At 41.6% G+C, this 16230-nt stretch overlaps 3 protein-coding genes across 3 annotated transcripts in view; 2 read left to right on the top strand and 1 right to left on the bottom strand.

Moving 5' to 3' along the window:
* The window catches only part of ccni (cyclin I), a 28839-nt gene extending 23334 nt beyond the window's left edge, over nt 1–5505 (bottom strand). The window contains exon 1 of the mRNA XM_084046065.1: nt 5283–5505. The gene's annotated coding sequence lies outside the window, so the exon portion shown is untranslated. The remainder of the gene's footprint in view (nt 1–5282) is intronic.
* LOC311037031 (replication protein A 32 kDa subunit-like) overlaps nt 1–16230 on the top strand; it is a 469874-nt gene that overhangs the window by 412865 nt on the left and 40779 nt on the right. The window lies entirely within an intron of this gene.
* On the top strand, nt 7243–15922 carry ccng2 (cyclin G2). The gene is made up of 8 exons (XM_084047631.1): nt 7243–7361; nt 9533–9707; nt 10054–10197; nt 10444–10694; nt 11523–11601; nt 12051–12149; nt 13243–13445; nt 15440–15922. The coding sequence occupies exons 2-8, from the start codon at nt 9603–9605 to the stop codon at nt 15567–15569; spliced, it is 1011 nt and encodes a 336-aa protein (XP_083903757.1). The 5' UTR covers nt 7243–7361; nt 9533–9602; the 3' UTR covers nt 15570–15922.

The following is a 16230-nucleotide window of genomic DNA, read 5'->3' as shown; positions in this document are numbered from 1 at the left end:
AAGTAACATAACAAAATATAGACTACTTAGTGACAAATAGAGTAAAGGCGGAGTTGAGGTTGCCTACAAAAGGTTCATTTTGACCTCTATGGTGCTGTCTTGCCTGCTTCTAAAGCCAATGATACTATGGTACAATGCTATTCGCTGTCACTGTTGTCATGTGTTGCACTGATCCTGCTGCATCGTGTCTCCAGTACCTGGCAACGGCATCCTAAGTAGCATGGAATTGCCTTCTTTGCACAGGAACAGAGGCATGATATTGCCTTGTTCATTGACAAAGGCAAGGCTGGCTCGGTAGATGCAAGAGGGACTGCATTGCTAGCACTGAGAGACCATCCATACTCTGTGAAAGAAGGAATATCCGGCTTGGCGATATGTGCACATTTATCTATTATGGTTGCTAGAGCAGCTCTTCTCAGGTGCAGGTCAAAGCAGTGGTGTGTTCTACCGTCAGATGCTGTGTACGGCGTACACCTTGAGATTATTTTTCGTCGCCATCGTATACCTTCAAAAACTGTTCAAAACAGCGCATCTGATACGCTGTGATACGCTCTGATACGCTAACTGCCCAAGGCAGGGGGGGCAGCAAGAATGTGGGCTAACTCTGAGTTGATGGCTTATCAAGTGTGAAGCTATTGTTCTTGAGGTGATAAGTAATGGCTGCGACGGAATTCACACATTAACAACGACGCGAATACTAATGAAGTACTTTAATCAGGCAGTGATTAGAGTGCCCCATCTGATGCGTCTCCAGAACAGCCTCCGTCTGCACCAGAGGCAGAGACACGACCACTGTCCCGGACAGAATCGCTCTCTCTGCTCTCATCTGCTCTCATCTGCTGACACTACACTCAATAAGGAAAACCAGCCTGTCGATTCCAGCGTTGCTCTTGTTTTCACATTCAATATTTTTGGGGGCCACACACGCGCGCGAAGCGCGCGGAAAATTTTCACATTCAATATTTTTGTGGGCCACACACGCGCGCGAAGCGCGCGTGCAAATTTTTTACATTTTGTGGGAGGCAGGGAATAATCATAGTATACCTTCAAAAAAAAAGTAGAACACAACACTGGGTCAAAGGCATTCTCTGTCGGGGGCAGCAGCTTTAAAAGGGTTGATCTATTATTGAGGAACTTGTACACTCTAAGCTTACTCAGGTCAAAATCCTCCGGGTGGTCCGCTTTGGATGTATATACAGCAATTGTGAGGTCTCGTGCCTGATTGATGACGTCATATGAGAGGGAATCAGAAGAGTTCTCACCAAACTCCTCAAGTGCAGGGAGATCCAGACGCATGCTGGCCTTGAACCATGCCTTCTTCCCAGTGAAAAAGGGATAGCTGGTGGTATCTCTGCCACTTAAACTATGGATAAAGGGCAGGGCACGACACTGTGCAAGCCCCAGTGCTGATACCATTTGATGGATAGGAAGGTATGAATTTTGTTCTCACCCACAGCTCTGGAAGGCATCTGAGATGGGTTGCTGCATAGTAAAGGCACATGATGATGATGTCTGTGTCATTGGCATGGATGACAACTCTGTCAACTTTGTCATTCTGGACACTGTACAGGGTGTGGAGTATTATTCTTGTATCAGCTTCCTGTTGTGTGGATTCTAGTGCAGGGACATATTCAATAGACCCCTCCTTGATCACCACACTCCTTGTCTCTTCTTTAAACCACCCACCCAGGTAAAGATGTGTTGGACCAAGGGCCGACTTAAGTTTCTCATTTTCACACCATTCGTCACAGAGGAAACTCAATAGGTTTGCCTTGTTAGCTGACACAGCAAAAAACTCCTGAGGATCTGGAGCTGTGTAACGCATACTGACTTCATATTCTTTGGTAGGTTTTGGTCGAGCATATCTGTGTTCTTGCTCAGCTGTCTTAAGACTAGGTCCACTGTACCCGTCACAACAGAAGTGAATGATCTCTGTGCCATCAGGCACATCATTCAACAGCAGACGTTGGTATCGTTCAGCGATTGTTCCAAATGCTTCACCTTTCAGGAACGACCAATGGCGTATGGCATACATGGCATCAATAACTACTGCTGTTTTTCTGTCTTCTGTAGGCAGGTCAGGGATGCATGCAACTTTGGTCTCCTCTTTCAGGTACCAAGGCTTGCCTTGGTACCTGTTCTCATCCTGCCATCTTCCTGGAAGAGGGAAGGGGGGAAGCCACTGCACTCGTGGTTGCCTATAAAGTCAACAAGGTTGAGTTCTCCACCACTGGCTATGATTTGGGTCATGCGCAGGAGGGCAGTAATTTCATTGCTCTTGCCAGGTGCTGAGGTTTTCCCCTTAGACTTTTTAGATTTTGTGTTTTGAGTGTGGGAAGTGTTAAGCTTCATTATGCTTGTCTTCTTCTGTTCACTGGACAATGACTCACACAGTGCCTTCAGACCCAGTTCTTTCACACTCATCAAGTGGTCCTTGACTGTGGAATCAGCACACTGTCCTGTAGATATGTTGATCGTGGATGATGTGCTCACTGTAAATGGGTTAGTCTCCACTGCTGCCATGACCTTGACTACCATCTCTGCATCCCGGATTACACGACTCTGACCAGACTCATGGTGTGGGTTGGAGGAGTGGAGGTGGAGCATAGACTTGAGCTCTGCAGAGACAGCTGCTGTGAGTGGTTTTGTGTAGACCCATTTTGTCCTGGCAGCAGGGCTGAGTGTAATGCCATCCAGACTGCTTGCTTCCTTGGCATCGGCATTATAGGTCTGCTCCAGTAGCATGTCAAGAGAAACACTGTTGTGGCTGCCATCTGCTCGTCTGCCAACAAATACACCTGCCATCAGTGCTTCATGTACCTCTGAAGCTGTTTCTGGTAGTTTCTTAATCTCAGCCAAATACAGAGGTAAAGATTGCTGCCCGTACTTGTAGTGGCCTGCTGCAGTGAGGTAGGGTAGCATTCTTGCTGATTCACAGAGATGTCCTGTCCAGTCACCTTCCCGATCGTAGTAGATAAACCTTTGGAGAATATCTGACATCTCCAGGAAGGTTTCCCAGAGGACTGCAGTTGGTTGCCCATTCAATGATTCCTGAAAAAGCAGCAGCTGCTCTCTTAGGACTGCCATCTCTGGACTGCCATCTCTGTTGCCATAACAGTCAGCTGTGACTGTAAAAGTCATAGTAAAACTCATTTTCGCGTGGCATCCATCTTGGAAATATGCAAATTAAAGGTCCGGACACACCCAATCATAAAGATAAGTATTCCATTGAGTTTCTCATGCTCTGAAACCATGAAATAGACACCAAGTTTTTATTTCTAGCCCATCTGGTTCAAAAGTTATTGCCAAAGCTATTTTCTGATAGGGGCCAATATTGAGGCGGCCATATTGGATTTCCAGCAGCAAGTTGACCGGGTTGTCCATATAGGTTGTGATCCTACTGGGTCATAGATATTATTTCTGGTGGCCAACCTTTTATGGCAGGGCAAATGCAGCATACCCCCCTTTGCCCCTGGGTACTGATAGGGGCCAATATTGAGGCGGCCATATTGGATTTCCAGCAAAAAATTGACCGGGTTGTCCATATAGGTTGTGATCCTACGGGGTCATAGATATTATTTCTGGTGGCCAACCTTTTATAGCAGAGCAAATGCAGCTTTCCAAAAAAAAGGGGGTTTTGCCCCCTGGGTATTGACAGTTAGCCTACTCACAACGTGTCCTGAACGCACAGTCTGTGTAAAGTCTACAACACATTAAAGGACAGAAGATGGACCGGGCAATGCATGACATTACCATACAGAGAGAAGCTGAACGCGGACGCAAAGGCACGCTACCTGGGAAAAATGTCATTACATCTGTGCCCCTGTAATGACAGTGCCCAGTCAGAGTCACAATCATTCATTTCATATTGGTTCACCTGAACCGAAAATAAAATATAGTCATCTTGAGTACTGATTATCTATATATTATTATTATTATTAGCGAAGTATTATTATTATTATTATTATTATTATATTGTTCATTCATTAATCATTGAGCTAGTAAGTGAATGGAACGGGACCTGTGTTGCCAGATTTCGCGAGAGAAATAAGCAACCAGGTATATGAAAACAAGCCCAAAAGAAGTGGCTTTGTGACATTGGCTACTTGAAAAAAATAGCCGATCTACAAGCTCACGTGAGCTTGTACATAGGCTATTTAAAAAAAAACTCTTGCAATAAAATAAACAATATTTGGATTTTTTTTTAAACATTCTAACAACACAAATGCTCCCTGGCACAGACAATATTCATGACAATATTTGAGAACCACTGGTTTATTTTTTTTTTTTTTGGAAACAAGCCTAAATAAGCAATAACACTTTATAAATAAGCCACACAAAAAACGCAACCCGTCGCAAATACCAATTTTACAAGCAACTTAACAGAAAAAGCCAGAAAAAGTTCTGCCCAAAGTCGCTTATAATAAGCCGACATGGCAACGCTGATTCTCTCCCAGAAACGGTCTTATCAACACAACATGTTTATATTTTTATTGTGTGCTGTCATGCTTGTTTGAACACGGGTAGAGAGCCTAAATGTGTTTGTTTCATTGTATTTAAGATATTCGATATAAATTCTTTTTTTTTTAATGCCAGATTTAGCTAATACTGCCGTAAACGTCCCATTCAAACTGCTAGCCTAGCCACTTAGCCGATGCTCTGCTCTGAGACTCTGAGCACAACAGATGTTTATATTTTTATTGTGTGCTGTCATGCTTGTTTGAGCACAGAAGCATATGTGTTAGAGATTATACAAGTTAGATATAGATAGAAGAGAGGTGGAAGATAATGTACATCGTCTACACATTGCTGCTTGCTGAACGAGCAGGACTACAGAGTGTTGTACAAGGATGTACTAGCGTGACCAGATAGATAGTAGAGAGATGGAAGATCATGTACACAGTGTCTACACTTGCTGCTTGCTGAGAACAACGAGCACAGGACTACAGAGTGATGTACCAGGATGTAGCGCGACCACAAAGATAGTAGAGAGATGGAAGATCATGTACACCATCTACACTTGCTGCATGCTCACTACAGAGTGATGTACGGATGTACCAGCGCGACCAAACAAGCTAAGGCTTATGGCGGCCAAAGTGGGCGGAGTTAACGGCGTGACGAAACTGTGACATCGCTACGCCCTTTCCCTATAGCAGACATAAATAGCCGTAGCCTAGTCGCTTCTTTTGGGCTTGTTTTCAAAGGCCTAGTTGCTTGTTTCTCTCGCAGAACATGGCAACACTGGCCCTGGCTCGCTCCAGACAGTAGACGGAGCCACTCACCTCCCCTGCAAAGCAGTTGGATTTCATCCGGTCCACTAGATTCATGGAAAAAAACAAAGGGGGCAAAATCCTCACTCCCGTCCTTTGTATTTATTCGTCCATCTTGCCGTCCATGTTGCTCCTTTTTGGGGGAAAAGGGGTATAAAAAATAAAAACGGAATATAGACAGATACCGTCTATACTTCCGAGGAAGGGTCCAGGAAGGAAGAGTGACACAGACAAGGTCCCATGGCCCAAAGAGACGGCGTTAGTGATGTGATTGGCTAGCTGGTTGCCAGGTAGACAATCTAGGTCTAGATTCGCTGTAGTGCATTGGTTCTCAAAGGGGTCCGGGGGCAGGGTACCAGGGGGTCCCCAGCTTAATTAGTTAATGGCATCACAATCATTTAACCACTTTGCCATATTTTATACTTTGGCCACTTAAAAATAGCAGACAGAAGCTCACAGCACGTCACGAATGAGCTTAGATCTGCTATTTTGGGGAAATCGTGAATCTGTGCAAATCTTTGAATATAAGTTTGAGAACCACTGCTGTAATGTACATTGGAATAAAACGAACGTCGTGGTAAATTTGTATATTGACTGTCTGCTATCAATGATGTGTGTGTGTGTGTGTGTGTGTGTGTGTGTGTGTGTGTGTGTGTGTGTGTGTGTGTGTGTGTGTGTGCGTGTGTGCGTGTGTGTGTGTGAGTGAGAGAAACGGAGAAGAGTTAAAGATGAAGAAACTTGAACCATGAAACAAAAATATGTGTCATTCATATTTAGGATTTCAGATTATTATTTTCTGTACAACAGTGTAGTACTGCCGACTGCAGATGATAAACTAGTGTAGTCTACACACTAGTTTATCGTTTGCTTGACAACGAACAAGCCAATCACACCGTGACTATCCCGCCAGGCAATGGGATCTATAGAGGCCCCGCCCACATACTTGGCGTCCTTAATCCTGTTCATTTTTTATTCAGTAAAAAAAAAAGAAGAAAACTTACATTATTTATTTATTCATTCATTCATTTAAAGTGAAGAGAAATACCGTGAGAGAAATACCGTCTTGTGGCTTTCAATAGTCTCTCTAAAGGAGTATTTTTTTATTATCTTATTACAAGAAGTGATGTGTGACACAGCACTTTAGTAGAAAATGATGTATGTTTTGTCACTTTTTATCCGTCTCCTTCTGGATGACGAAATAGTCCTCCTAGCCTTACAAAACATGACAACATAGGATGTATGTGCTATTACTAATAATAATATAATCAGAGTGGAAATATCTATCTATCTATCTATCAACACAACACAACACAACACAACACAACACAACACAACACAACACAACACAACCAACACAACACAACACAACACAACACAACACAAGTTAGTCGACACAACAGACAACACAATACAATTACAACACACGACACGAGCAAACCACAACAAGACACAACACAACACAATACAATACAATTACAACACACGAGCAAAACACAACAAGACACAAACGACACAATGAAAAAGCACTATGTGATTATAATATGATATGATTTCTCTGAACATGGCAGAAAGCCAATTAAAATCTCTCATTTTGGGCGGACTATTTGAACGGACCAAAATGCCGCCTAATGATTGGCTGCTGGATATATCAACTATTAGAGGAGGGGCTCGTCTCAAATGATACTAATGATAACAATTCCTGAATTATGTCGTAAATCACTCTTATCAAAATACACGACCACACCAAACAAAACCTTAGTAAACTATAATGGAACACAGTTAGGATAAAACGTTCGAAGAACACACGATACAAATACAATACAAAGATTTTTAAATCACCAAAGAGGGCCGGTCCTTGACGCTCGCTCCGCTCTCTGATTGGCTACCACCGAATCAGCGTCACCGAGTAGGCGTGGCCGTTTTCAACATCAACAAAAGAAGAAAAAAGAGAAAGAGAGAGAGAGATACATACAGTAGAGACTAGAGAGAGAAGAAAGAAAGAAAGGAACGAAGGAAAGGAAGGAAGGAAGGACGGAGCAGTAGAAGAAAGAAATAAAGACTATACGATGTTGATTTAACGAAACATTACAGGTAAATAATCTAGATATCTCAAGATCTTATTCAAAACACCACATAGTTTCATTCTATTTACAGTGTTTTTGAGTAAGGGGAATGTTGACTAATGAGGAGAAAGGAAATGTAGGTGAACACAACAACCTCAAAGTATCTCGATATTTATCACACTTAAAGTCAATGTTAAGACTATTGATCACATCTCACATGTATTTAACATCGTTTGTGTCGATAATGTGGTTCTATATGTGTGTTTTTCCGTGCAAAATGCTCGAATTAAAGGGACATCGAAATGGATTTTCCCCTTCCATTATTCTTCACTGGTTTAGTCTGCAACAACACTACGAAATCAAGATCATTTAATGGCATTTAGGGTTCATTTTGTTTCAAGGCTGTTTACAGCATTAAATGTATATGCAGTTGCATGAATAAACCATCGATGTTTTTCGTATTATGTTGTCAGAGCCGCAGGCTGGAGTCTATTACAACAATACAACATTAATTGCTTATATCTTAAATGTAATCCGAATCGTACTATTAATAGGCTTGCTTTACGTATCCGAATTAATATAATATATTTGTGTAAATGTGTTTATGTGCGTATAATTGTGTACGACATTGTTATAAACGTAAACACGGTATTTACTGCGATAATAACCCCTTAATAGCTCTTATACGCATCTATGCCCAGTCGTATTATTGTACTCGGTGTGTGTGTGTGTGTGTGATAATATAATGTAAATACTTTGTGATTTGTGTTGGAGATGTGTTGTTTTGGCCCCGAACGTAAAACCAGCTGATCGGGGAGAATGAAAAAAAATCCGACCCCTCCCCCAGCTTTTGAAAATACTATCATGTTATTACAGTTGGATACTGGGCAGGTTTTACGTATGCTATATGCATCAAAATACACACATCCCTCGGGCATGGTTTGTTTTTTTTGGTGGACTTTGGGGTTATTTATTAAAGTGATGAATGCTTGGGGTGGAAAAAACAAATCTTTGTTTTCGAGTCGAAGTATAAAGAAGGCGTTAACCGACGAAATCTGACACTGAGTCCCAGCTGAGAGCCAGAGAGCAGAGTAGAGGGGGGTTGGGTAGAGCTGTGGTGATATAAGGTACTTTGTTGCCATGAGTGAAGCTCTCTCCCCTCTCAAGCTCTTAGCCAGTGGTGATAAAAGTACTTTTTTTATTTGAATAAAACTATCAATACTAAGTAAAAGTCCGGAAATAAAAATGTACTTGAGTTAAAGTATCGGTATCTAAATGTACTTAAAGTACCAAAAGTAAAAGTACTCATTATGCAGAAGTTGTTACAAGTTTTCAAAAACATCAATTGAAAATAGCAGATCTACAAGCTCACAGTGCATTATGAGCTTGTAGAGCGGGAGACCCACATACCAGATTTTCAATGTATACAGTATAGGCCTATAGGTTTTAAAGTGCTCATAATGACCTAGTGCCCTAGTTGCTTCTTTTGGGCTGGTTTTCCTAGACCTGGTTGCTTATTTCTCTCACTAATAAGATACTTTGTTGCCATGAGTGAAGCTTTATCCCCTCAAGGTCTTAGCCCTCACACACGCACGCACACTGAAGAGCTCATGTACACAATATTTTTGGGGAAGGATATTGCAGAATACTTAAAAAAAATACAATGAACAATGATTATTAAAAGCAAATTATTGTTTTGGAATGTTTTATAATCTAAGGCTATTTGATAAACACAGATGGATGCTTTTCACAGTCATAAGAGGGTAAAACACAGCTGCAGCTGATGAAATTATTAGTGGTAAATGTGATTAGCTGCAGCTGTCTGTCTTTACCTTGCTATGACATGTCTGTGAAAAGGATGCACTGATGGCAGAAGTCACTAGACATTTTCAGGTGCTGACTTAACATTGTTAGTTTAATGGCATCTAGTACATTTACAAGTATTTAATTATGGTAGTGATTTGTATTCTCCTTCTTCTGATCTTGTCTTTGAACTGATTTGGTTGACTATGACAAAACATATTTTTTACTTTCCACCACTGAGCCTAGCAGGAAGATCAGCCTTGTAGACATTGTGTTTGAGGCAAAAATTGCCTGGTGCAAATCTTTCACCCTGTCGGTTGGCTGGGTAAATGCAGACTATAACAGTAGTTCCTATGCCACCCTTTAATAACAACAACAAATTTCCTTATTTTTCAGTTAAAATACTGTGATAAAAAGAAATCACCCACAAGAGATTACTGCATCCCAGTGCCAAGTGTCAAGAGAGATGGACGCCTTCAAATTGATGAAAGAGCTGAGGGCGAATTATGAACAAGAAGTTTATTACCTTCCCAAGGAGACAGGGCTGGACTACATTGAATCCACAACACAGGTAACCTGATAGGCTCATGTCATGTCATTGATACAACAAAATGAGGACATGATATATATTATTTTTCTGGTGTAGAGAGGAATCATGTTAATGAGTGCTCACAGTGACCCACTTACTGAACAATGACTGTACCTACTGCATGTTATGTCATGGTTTAGGTGTTTTGATGGCAATCCCACGTTTGTCATTAGTTTTATATATTAGCCTAGTGTAATTCAACTTATATTTAATCTTTTTTTGTTTGTCTACTTTTGTGACTTTTATGTCTCAAGTGTCCCTGTTTTGTCATAGTCAACTTAACTCATATCATGTTAAAACTCACCACGGATGTGTCTCTGCTTTCCAGAATGACATGAAATGTCGGATTTCGGCTAAGTGTCGAGATGCCAAGGTGGAAGACCTGTGGAGTCTGACCAGTTTCTTTGGCTACAGCACCCAGACTTTTGTCCTGGCCGTTAATCTACTGGACAGATTCCTAGCCATGATAAGGGTAAAGACTGTTTATTATCATTATTATAAATTAATGTAATAGTAGTGTGAATCAATTATGAATTCACAGATAGATCTGTCCAGCTGCAATGAATTGGGGTCTGATTCTGGCAGTGTACTCTGAACATGTAAATAGTAGGCACACAATGAACCTGATACATGTCAACATTAACCACTTATATAGTATATATATAACCACTTTATCGTCAAATTGTATGTTTTAATACAACTTGAACATTCTCCTCAGATTCAGCCCAAACACCTGTCCTGTGTCAGCGTCAGCTGTCTCCATATGGCTGCCAAGGTGACGGAGGAAGAGTGCGACCTCTCCTCCACGGACGAGCTCATCCGCATTGGCCAGTGCAAATTCACTGTGTCCGACCTCAGCCGCATGGAAAAGATTGTGTCCGAGAAGCTCAACTTCAAGTCCAAAGCGATCACTGCCTTAACGTTTCTGCACTTGTATCACCAGATAGCACTTTCACACTGCACAGACAGGTGAGTGGTGTGTGTGTGTGTGTGTTGAAGTGGGGAGGGGGGGGGGGGTATTCAAAACAAATTGGTACAGAATGGAAAAAGATATTCTCAATCCCTGACCTGTGGAACATTGTGTGCATGATGTAGAGCGAGGGTTTCTACATGTTATGCACGCAAAAATGCACAGAACAAACCCAGAATATGTATATGGAGTGCAAATGTTTTATACTGTACGTGCCAACTGCCAAATTTTGGCATGCTAATAAAAAGGCATGGGTGATAACTACTGAAAAGGTGAAAAGGGGTTCCCACACAACATCTCGGTAGCATACATTTTTGTTATCATTGTAGGTTGAGCAGCAGTGAATTATTATCAATCAACCCCAGTGTCAAACTGAACTGCACTGATAAGATTTGCTGCAGTCTGCCTTAATAACAAACACCTCACACTTACATAACCCTGATAGATTTGCCTTATTTTCAAAGTGCTCTCAAGTGCAAACATTTTGGTTGGTAATCACAGATTACAATGAGCTGGCTGTTTTTGTTCTATGTCTAAAGGACAAAGGTGAAACAACTTGTTAAATAGACTCATACTTCAAGAAGAGAACATTTTGTGAGAGTATGTTAATCTGCTGTTAATAAGATGAAAGTCCAGCTTCAGCAACTTAAAATAACCAACTCGTTGGAATATTATTGATAAAAAAAACGCTTAAAATGCCGTTGTCAGCGACGTGAACACCATGAAAATGACCGGCTTTGCATTATAACAAGTGTGACTCAAGTGCATGCTAATGCAATTCATATAAAAATGTCTTTTGATCTGATTTTTCCCTTATGTTTTGGCAGGAAGGAGACACTGAGTCTGGATAAACTGGAGGCTCAGCTCAAAGCCTGCCTGTGTCGGATCTCATTCTCCAAAGCAAAGGTAGGCTTTAGTCTTATGAAGCCTAATGCTTAATTTATGCTCCATCGTACGTCAGTGTTGCAGACCGAACATTTCAGATCTACAAGCTCACTATGTGTCACGAATGCCACACGTTGTGATCTTATAGATTGGCTATTTCCGGCACGCGACACAGTCGTACGACCAACTATAAATGGGGCTTACGGGTCAGTTTAGACCTATGGTAGTAAAAAGCCTCATGCATGGTAGTAAATTAGGTTATTGATGTTTTTGTGGTGCATTTTGAGTTGGTGTGGAAGCAAATCTAATCTCTCCTTTTTGTTTGTTCTCCTTTCCACCTCAATGTTCTTTCTTCTGCTCCTTTTATTTGTATCCCATCTGGGTAACTTTCTGTGCCTCTCTACCTCTCCTTTCTCTGGGTTTGTCTCTCCCGCTTTCCTGTCTGTCCTGCCGTTTCTCTCCCTCTCCAGCCGTCCGTGCTGGCCCTGTCTCTCCTGATGCAGGAGATAGAAGCTGGTCAGCTGGCAGACACGTTGGAAATAGCACATCACGTCCAGAGACACCTCAAGGTAAACACAACTGAATAAGTCCCTTAACTGCCCCCACGGCCTTATCCGCCCCCCAGGGCCTTATCTCCAGTACAAGGACACCCTGGGCCAGACATTATCACATTTAAACACACCCACAAAACAAACAGAAAAGACAGGGTTTCGACAGATTGTGACTTTCCGGAGTGATTTTATAAGTTTAGCACCTTTGTAGTTGTACGTTTTCTTTTCTTTACTGGATTTCATTGCAAAGTACACTGACTACAACATCAAACATGTTAAATATTCCTGTAGTCAAGTTGTTATGGAATCAGAAATCATGACCCACTTTTGAGACCTGACCTACTTGTTGAGAAGCACCGACATAGTTCATGAATGCAGGAGTCAAATGACATTTGGTCTGTAATTTAAGGTCAATATTAATGACGGGGCATGTCATTTTAAGAATCATCTCCTTCCTATGAGTTGTTTGAATTCACATTCCAGTTGACCCTGTGCCATGCACAGCGGTAACGTATTTAGAATAGCATGGGGTTATTCTTAGTTTAGTGACATGGCCATGGCCGTGTCTGTAGAGGTCTGGAGGTTTAGAATGCCTTGGCAGTCACCATCTAGTTGATACTACAGGCCACTGGCAGTTTGATATCCTGCCCAAAATTTGTTTCTGCTGACAGAGACTATTATGTAAACTGGTGTTGTGTTGTGTCGCCTCTCTCCATAACCCCAGGGAAGGGGCAAGGGTTTCTGTGCTCAAAACACAAATAGGAAAAAACGGTTATCGAGAAGTCCGTTATCTGCTCTTGCCATGCCACTGGGCTTCAGGCCTTTGTGGTTCACATGTTTTGGTAGCATTGTTTGTTTTTATTCTGTTGGATACATTTTGAGTACTTTTTCTACAAGAGCATCAGTGATAATTACTAAAACACAAATAACTTTTAGACAGCATTAACATCCAAATTGTTGGGGTCAGCTAAACATTTATAATGCAAGGTCCCTACCTGGCACCTAAAAGGTTACTATTACCAATTGTTGCGATTGTAATGAGATAATTGTAATCCTTAAAACACTTTTTTGTATAAAAGCATGAACACGTGTGTTGTTGTTGTTTTTCCAGATCTCAGACAGTGAGCTGCTGTACTGGTGTGACCTGGTAGCGAAGTGTCTCTCGGACTACGCCTCTCCTGAGTGCAGCAAGCCAAACCACAAGAAGCTGGTGTGGATTGTGTCCCGCCGTACTGCCCAGAACCTGCAGAGCAGCTACTGCAGCGTGCCAGAACTGCCCACCATCCCCGAGGGGGGCTGGGACGAGAGCGAGAGGTAAATCATACTGATGTATTATTCACTTTTCTGCCTCTCTACCTGGTTTCTTCCTTCTTTCCCTCAACTTCATTCTAGGGTTGCAGCTAATGATTTTCATCATTGAATAACAGGTTGAATAACATGTAGAGCAAGGCACTTATGTCTAATTTATACTCCGTTGTATGATGGTGGCCTGTGCCGAAAATTACTGATATATAAGATGATAAATTTGGCTGCCGACACTGTCATACAACCAAGTATAAATCCTCAGAACTTTACACGGCCAGAGTTGAGGGTTCCATTCTCTGTGTAACTCGGTGGCAAGAGCAAGGCACCTACAGTGCCAGAGTTTAAGGTTTCAGTTCCCCACTGATTCTAGGCATACTAAAATGCCTGAGGGTTCATGGGAAAGTTTTGTAAGTTCCACACACAGCTCAGTTTAAAAAAAAAACTAAAACCAACCCAGCTATCATGCGCTGGATCCAACACAGAAGTACCAGCGGTGGAGAAAATAGCAGAAGGGGTACTAGGCCTACGTCAGAGCGTGCTTGGCACAGAAAATTCTATGGAAATAACCCAGCAGTTCACTAACACAACAAACATCCATTTAAAGGAAACGTCCAGACACGCCCTCTGTATGTGTCACTAGACTTGACATCATCACAGTTCCTCTACTCTTACGACAGCACTGTAAAAAGTTGTCAGTTATGAAATCTGGTGTTAATTCTTTGAAACTTCATCTGCTAATTCAGCTTCTAGACAATTTGGTAAAACAATAACTAAACAAATAATTTTGTTTCACAAAAAAAAAGGAAAAAAATATTTTGTTTACTTTTTTGCTACTGGATAATATCCAGGTCAATTACTTGCTGACAGTTTTCACAGACTATCTGTACTGCTCTGCTTATGCAACTAGCTGGGGAACAAGACAGGGAGTTTCTTGTCTATTGTAACTCAAACATCACGCCTGGTTGTATTACACCCAAGACAACCCTCTGTCTGTCTCCTCCTCTTTCCCACTCCATTCTGACAACACAGTATCTATCTCTCTCTCTCCCTTTTGCCCCTGGTTTCATAATACCCACTGACTGCACCTCCTGTGAACTCTCATATCATTGCGGTCGGGAAAAAACCTCATGTCCATATTTGAACTTTTGTTTTGGTGGGGGGGGGGTCCTACTTTGTCATACTACAGTGTCACACAAAAGTAGCATTGCGTCACATTTTGAGCTTGTGGATCTGCTATTTTCTAAATGAATCCTGTAAAGTAACAGTTTAGGACATATGAGGTTTCCAAACTGACAGCAACGCTATGCTGTCTGGACTCTCTCGTACCTCCAGCCATGACTGAGATAATGAGTGCGTGTCGTTGGCAACGTCCTAGCAACCACTGTGACTTAGTTTCCATGACGTCAGAGACCGGGTTAGGGAAGGCCTCCAGCAGTTATGTTTTGTAGCAGTTTGGTAGTTAATGCAAGTAGTGTTGTAGTCAGTGGATGTGTCACAAGACTGGTGAGTGACATGTGGCTGACTCACAGACACACCCACTGATGCAAGAACAGGTGACAGACTGACCGTGACCTACAGAACAGTTACCATTGATCTAGGGACAGTTAATCAATTAAATTGATAAATCGATATTCGACAAGTTAATACAAAATAATTGATCCATATTTTGGGCATGTCGTATGGGCGAAAATCTCAAAACGACACCATTTGTGCGACGAAGTACAGTATAAAATAGGGGTTAAGTGGTTAATTTATTCGTTAAATCCACATCTCGGTTGATCGATAGAAAACTCGCCAAATAAATAATTGGTAGTTGTAGCCCTACATTGATCAGTCAACAGAAGCAAAGGCAGGAACTGTTAACTGCACTGGGAAGAGAACAATTCTGAGCCTCCTCTTTTAGTGAGTGATTCTCTGGAAAAAAAAACCAGCAGCTGTACTGAGAACTGTGCGTTCTTCCAGTGATATTCAAATGCTAAATATGAATCTTTCTCTCCTTCCAGCGAGGACTCCTGTGAAGAAATGAGTTCAGGGGAGGAAAGTCTGAGCAGCTCTCCGGGCAGTGATGCAGAGGGACTCTACTTCCCTCTCCACCTCCGCAGCCAAAATCACCGCAAACACCTCACCCCCTAGACCACAACCTCCACCAACAGTGCCTCGTTTTGAAGAAGAAAACGCCACCTCTCTAACGCAACAAATACTTATTTAGCCAATATCTTTATTTATTATTTAATATTATTATTAAGAGTCTGGGCCACCGTTTGGCTGGGCCCACATGACTACAAATATATTGAAAGCAATCATACTGTAGTCTTCAAACATAAGGACCCAGTTCAGGAATTGTTCTGTGGTTGGGAAGAAAAAAAAAAGGTAAATTGCACAATGATGGCAGCTGAAAACAACAAAAAAAAAGCCTGTACTTTCTAGTAGTTGTGTTAGGACTTATTTTAGTTAAATATTTTGATAGCTGGTGGTGCATGTTGGGATATGTCACATTCCAGGCCACTGGAGACAAAGGAACATGTCAACGTTTTTGCCAAGTTCTTTTGATCATAGTGCTTTTATTGACAAAAGATCTATATAATTTCTTTAACAGAACGCTGTCGTTTTGACTGTTGTAAAACAAGACTGTTGTTTTTTTTAAAAAATCATGTCAGGGTTTTTCTTCTTCCCGACTGTAATTTGCACAGGTTTGTTTAGTTTCATATTAAGTGTTATATCATTGGATGGCTGAAAGGACGGTAGTTGGTGCCTGTTAAGAGAAGAGCTTCTTTGACGTTACAGTATTTTGATT

This window comes from Gymnoscopelus microlampas (assembly GCF_963454915.1).
Source record: "Gymnoscopelus microlampas genome assembly, chromosome: 21".
Classification (NCBI taxonomy): Eukaryota; Metazoa; Chordata; class Actinopteri; order Myctophiformes; family Myctophidae; genus Gymnoscopelus; species Gymnoscopelus microlampas.
This window is presented reverse-complemented; position numbering and strand designations above follow the sequence as displayed.